This window comes from Otolemur garnettii, unplaced genomic scaffold (assembly GCF_000181295.1).
Source record: "Otolemur garnettii isolate 467f Iridium unplaced genomic scaffold, OtoGar3 scaffold00001, whole genome shotgun sequence".
NCBI lineage: Eukaryota > Metazoa > Chordata > Mammalia > Primates > Galagidae > Otolemur > Otolemur garnettii.
The window spans coordinates 53,942,047-53,948,656 of NW_003852396.1; the positions used below are offsets into that span (position 1 = coordinate 53,942,047).

Here is a 6,610-nt window from a genome sequence, read left to right on the forward strand (position 1 = left end):
GGTACACCTCAGCTAGAGGTCATGTTTAAAAACTCTGTGGCTACTTTTAGACAGTCTTTTACATGTCTCTGCCCATCTGAGACACATTAGTCCGTCTTAGACAATCCCTTTTTAAGACTGTCCAGAGTCAGAATACAGCCGCGCCCTCTGTAATCCAGTGGGTGGTATTTTTTTATCCTTATTTAGCTTTTTTTTTCTTAGGAGGAGAATGTATTACCTTATGATTCTTTAGGGTTCCTTCTTTTTCTGGATAACTTGAAAAATACCAAAATTCTCTTTTTGATACTATTGAACAATCACTACTTGTTATAAGCAGCATAGTATAAATGTTTATTTCCCTTATTGAAAGTGAGATTCTAAATAACTCGTTTCAACTCATTAACTTAAAAACTGTCTTCATGTTTGGCCATGATTTGGGCATCCAACACCATGGGTCTTTTTCTGTTGATTTTATTTCCTGCTCTACTAAGTGTCTTTTTTTTTTTTTCTTTTAGTTAACGCTGAGGAGGATAAAAAGGACTCCATGCTCAAATGTTCCTTTGCTGACATCAGTGATTTTTGCTTAGGTAAGTTGATTTATAATATATCTGTCCTCCTTTTCCCTTCTTCTAAGTTCCATTGTGTTCTTCAAACCCAAAACATAAAAAAAAGAAAAAAAAATAAAGGAAAAAGTGTGTGTTTGGTCTTTAACTTGACAGGGGAGTGTACTCTTCTGAGGTTAAAAAATGATTAAGGTATTTATTGTATGGTGTGAAATTCAGATAACATGAGAGATTTTATAATGAACAAAAATCCCATAACCAAAAAAGCAAATAGCAAGGTTTGCTGTCGGTCTTCCTGAAAATTTCTTTCAATTATCTATGAAAAAAGTACATTTATACTACTATGGTTTCATGATTTATCAAATTGTGGCATTTAGGATTTGGAATGGTAATGACCCTAAAAAATTCTATCCTAAGTTTAAATAAATTTACTCAGTTTTCTCTTTTGCCTTTTGAGGTTATCACATCAAATTGTCTGTACCTGAGCGAGATTTCCATCTAGATTTGTAGCTTGCTGTCCTTGTGCATGAACAATGCTTTTGAATTCGGGACTTCTTACTTCATAAAATAAATAGAAACCAATGAAGGCCAGGATTCATTAAAAAGTGATACTAATCTGCCCCCAAATGTATTCTGTAGCCTCAGAGTGAATTTATTTATAACCTACAGAACTAAGCCCTGGGTTTTTAGTAGGGAGTATGTTGCCTACAACAAGGTTTCCCAACTCTGGTTACACACACAGATAATCTTCAATCTTTTAAAACTTCTCAGACCGCAGTTCCAGAGAATAAGTTTGGGAAGTCTGGGGGGAGGGGTGAAATTGGGATCCACGCTGCTAACAATTGTCCAGGTAAATATTAAGTATGGCCAGTGTTAAGGATTTCTGGCCTAAAACCTGTATGTTGGTTTCCCTCTGTGAGCACTGTTAAGTCGCTTTCCATAATTTCTAAAATCCTGAGCTGTATTATTTATAAAAGCATTCTAAGTGACTGCAAATTAGTCATGTTTCTTATATTGTTTTTTTATGTGCATAGCATGGAAACAGTGCCAGCTTATTAAGTTTTCTAATTAAAGAAAGATAGCCACCAGCAGGTTCAAATCTGATACCATCAAAAAGAACATTTTATCAACATAAATATACTCAAGGTACAAAAGTCTTTCCTATCGTAATTAATTCTGAAGGTGCTGATGAAAGGTTAAATATCGCTTATCCACAAATATTAAGGACCAGGTGTGCTTCAGACATCAGTGTTTTTGTATTTTGGAATTGTTTTTATTTAATACATATTGGTTGAGCATCCCACTAAGTATAAAATCTGAAAATCTGAGACCATGCTCCAAAGAGCATTTTCCTTGAGCTTCATCTCAGTGCTCAAGAAGTTTAGATTTTGGAGCATTCCGGATTTGGGGTTTCAGATTTGAGATGTTGCCCCTGTCTGATCAGTTATTTTCTGGTAAGTAAACAAAAGCCAAATCTGAAGTTTTCCTTGTTCTTAGTATCGGTGCAGCGGGTAAAGTTTGCACAGCAGCCCTTCCCTAACCATTCTCCCAAATTAGTACCAGTTAATAGTTTAACGTCTGAGTTACTCTAGTCATGCAAACAATATAATCCCCAGGTGTCTTATTTTCGACACTTACCATCCCAATTACTAAGAACGATTCCCCTCAATGCCTAGTACAGCTCGATTCTCTGACTCCACTGCTCAGTAGTCTTCATTCTGGTGTGCCTCTATCATTGCATTTACCTGACTTGTACTCAGGTTGCTCCAGGAATTGTCCTTCACACTCAATATCTTAGCACCCCCTGAGCATCAGTTTATCATTCTTTGAAGCTGGACAAACAACACTGCTTCTGATGAGGTTAAAACATATAGAAATGATGGAGCATTTGCCTTTATCATGCAAGGGAAGGATAAACCTCCAGCAGACTGTAGTGTCACTAAGCATCCACCTGTCTGTAACACTCGGCAGGGAAATACTCTTTTGGAGCTGGCTGCCTATCTGTAATGTAGAGGTTTTCTTTGAAAAGAGATCGAACAACATGATGTCAAACATACTAAAAGTAAAATTAAATAAAATATGAATAAACACCTTAGGAATGCAGGTTCTCTTTTAAGCACAAAGAAATCACATTATTTGATTTCGCTGTGGCATGCAGAATACCCTTCCAAATTTGTTTGAATATTGCATGAGAAATCCCAAGTACAAATAGGTTTTGATACCCGATCAATGCATGAGATTAATGGCTTTTCTTTTTTAGTCAACTACTTTGAGGTTTCCCATACAAATACTAATGCTGGGCAGAATTAACTGCATGTGGTCAATGTTTCACTGAGGATTAATATAGTTTAGTCTTTCAAATGAGAGCTATGTAGGAGAGAATATGCATATTCTTGGTTCTGTTGATTCAGAGCAGAAAGTTTCTACTAAGGTTGCCTAACAGGATGTATATATATCATGGGTGAAATGCTGTTTTCCCTCCTACACATTGGGCAAATCTCCGTTCTTGTATCTTCTAGCTGTGTGACTGTGGCATATTACTTAACCTCTCTGCGCCTCCTTGATGTTATTTGTAAATTGGGATCAGTGATTCATACTTTGAGGATTTTTTGACTTAAATGAAGGTGTATAGCTCTATCACAGCTCCTAACACGTCACTGGGTTTCAGCAAATAACTTGCTCGTTGCTTTATTCAATCCCTCATAAACTTATCTTTCACTTCAAATTCTTCTGGGCCAAAAGATATCTACATTAAACAACTCTTTGTCATCAAAATGTGATTCTCCTGCCAAAGTAGAAAAACAGTCATTAACTGAACTCTTTCTTACTATACAGCACTTCACCAGTCTTATTTCACTTAATTCTCCTAACAACTCTTTGGTTAGGGACTGTTATGAGCCCTTTTTTTAATAGATATTGAAAATGATTTACCAAGAGGTAAAATAACTTCCCAGTGTCACAGAGCTGGCTATTGGAAACGATTTCAACCTTGGAGATCTTAATCCCTAGCGTTCTCTCTTAATTACCACACACGGCTCAGAGGCCCTTAGGGTGAAAGTGGCTGGGGATTTCCATCTGACACTAATTCTGCAAGATATTAATAAGTTTCAAGCAACGAGCAAAAGGTGAGGAGTTAAGTTGCTTGGTTAAATATATTTGAGAAATGATTGGTGAAAACGCTAATCCAGTTGGGAAGCTTTCAGTATTTGGTTGGTTGGTTTCCTTCCATTTTTTCCTAATTAACATCTTACAACTTATAATGCTACTTTTAACAGAGTTGCTCACAAAGCAGGACTCCAGTTCATCTTCACACCCACATATACACATGTACTCGCTGACACACAACATTATTCTAGAATATACTGATTGATGTCACACTGAATTTTACATTCCAGTGTGGCAATAATATTATCTGTTTTTTCCTGGAAGTCCCATTACCATTCTCCACACTTTTTTTTTCTACTCAGTATGCTAGAAAATGATGACAAGGAAATAAAAATCCACATTAATAAGAAACTGATGCTTCACTCTGCCCATACTCATTACTTCTGTAAAATCACATAACTCAGAAATGAAATAGGTGGGAGACATGGACATCCTGGCTCTTACCGATAGTCCCCTCTACTCTGGAGGCTGAGGAGGAAGGATCACTTGAATCCAGGGAGATCCTGGAAAGAAAGAAAGAAAGAAAAAGAAAGGAAGGGGTGGGAGAGAAAAAGAAAGAACAAAACAAAATGAAATGTAGGGGGCTCATTAAGACTGGTATAATTTGAGTACAGCCAACCAAAACATATATTTTCTTAATCTTGTTATGAAATCAGCATTTGTAATTAAATGACTCCCTCAGGACGTGGTTCATATTAGAGTTTTAAAGCATTGTTTGCTTTTTATGAGCTTAGTAGTCTAACTTGGTGAAGTATTCATTGGCCTTATTTCTTAAAACAGTTACGGTCAAATGAGTATGTGATGATTTTGCTTCCATTCTGTAACAATAGATATTTCTCACAGATCTCCATTATTTTTTCCAGTAGTGTTTCATGTTAACATAGAATAAGAAAGAATTTTCTACTGTGAAGGTCCCCATCCTATTTAAAGATTACAGAAATAAGGGGATTGTACTTGAAGAGCACAAAATTTTTAAGTTATCACAATCTCATAGTCCCTGTAAATCCTTTAAATTGTTGAGGGACCTTACCTAACAAATGCAATCAGTGTAACCTGGTTTCTTGTTCCTTCAGTGAATCCCCAACAAGAATTAAAAAAAAAAATCCTTTAAATTGTTTGTTGAACATTCAATAAATCCCCTTCACTCAATCTTCGAATCGTATTCAGAATCTGATCACTGCTGGGCATGGGCCGCTTTGCCACTATCTCTTCGTAGACTGATCAGTGACCTATCTGCTCTCGCTGCTCACACTCTTGTTGATACCCGTCTTGTCTCCTGGCTGGCTCGCCAAATCTGATACCAGACTTTCAGGTTTTTGGTCTCCGTGATTTGAAGAATAAATCTGCGGACCACAGATCAGTGGCAAGACAGAATTTATTTACAGAAAAGAATACAAAAACACTAAAGTTCCTGGTGGGGAGAGAAAACCCTACAGGGGAGAGAAAAGCTCTCTCCGTCTCTCTCCCTTTAGCGCTATATATAGGTGCATGGGTTGAGGCCAGGAAATGAATGGATACACTTCCATCCACTGGGCTAAGGTGAATGAACATACTAATGAATGGACATAGTTCAGTCAGCTGGGGGAAGGTGAATGGACCTTTTAAGGAATGGACATAGTTCCGTCCACTGGGGGGAGGTGAATGAATGTACTAATGAATGGACATAGTTCCGGCTGCTGGGGGAAGGTGAATGGGAAGGTGAATGGACGTATTAAGGAATCGACATAGTTACGTCCGCTGGGGGCAGGTGAATGAATATACTAATGAATGGACATAGTCCATTCATGGAATTGAGGCCTAGGAAACTTACATGAAATTGCCCTAGGCATAGGAAATGGGGGTTCTGTTTTTAGTCATAAATGTAAAGGGAAGGAGACACCAAGTTGCTGGTGTCTCCCCAGCAGTTGTCCAGTCCCTTTGGCTACAGGAGCCTCAGGTAGGGGAGGGAGGCTCCCCCATCTCTTTGCCTACACCGGAGCCGGCTGGTTCTCTGCCGGCTGGCGCAGCACCAACACCGCCAAGGCAGAGGAGGCGGGTCCTCCAGCCCAGCTCGGCTCAGCTGGCTGGGGCCCACCTGCCCTGTATCACTGTCTCCTTACAGTCTGTTTTCGACACAACAATTACAGGAGGCTTTCAAAAAAGGAAAATTGAATCTCATTGCTTCTCTGCTTCTATTCCTCCAAGGTTCCCCATTACATTTAAAGTCTAAATTTGCTGTGGTGTTTGGAGACATTACAGAACCTGGGTCTGGTCTCTGGGACATTTCCTAATGCTTCTTTTCTCTTATGATGCTGCAAACAACTCAACCTTCCTGTGTTCCCTGTTCATAGTCAGCAAGTTCTTATCCTAGGACCCTACCCTGAAATAAATAAGATTCATATCAGTTTAGTTTTCTGCTCCTTCATCTTGATTCAGTTTTCTTTATGATACTTATTATTACCTGAAGTGATTGATGGAAGTTCTCTACTCCCTCTTCATACTTCCAAAGGACAGAGACTTTATAACTCTTCTTGATACCTATAGTCCCAGAAGGAAGAATAGTGCCTGGTATATACACATGCATATACTCAAAAAATAATTTTAGGGTTAGTGGTAGGACAGACGAGTGGATGAAAGACAGAGCATGTGAACACACACACCCACCCGTACGTCTTTGGGGACTATGCCACAGAATCCTCTCTTTCCTTTGCTCTCTCTGTCATTGATCACAGTGAATTTTCTCACCTGTTAAAAATCGGTGTTTTGTTCATTTTCTCGCTGGGGATTTAATTTAACTGTGATCCTCTTTTTCATTTAAATTGTGTTGACATAACTTTATGGACAGCATTTAAAAGCCTAGGAATCATCACTCTTCTTATGTAAGGGAATTACCTTTCCAACATGACTCTTTTTTTTTTTTTTTT

General features: G+C 38.3%; 1 protein-coding gene across 1 annotated transcript in view; it reads left to right on the forward strand.

Annotated features, from left to right (window-relative positions):
• Positions 1 to 6,610, forward strand: part of ANO3 (anoctamin 3) — a 413,466-nt gene that overhangs the window by 225,286 nt on the left and 181,570 nt on the right. The window contains 1 exon segment of the mRNA XM_003781189.2: positions 495 to 566. Coding sequence (XP_003781237.2) covers positions 495 to 566 — 72 coding nt within the window.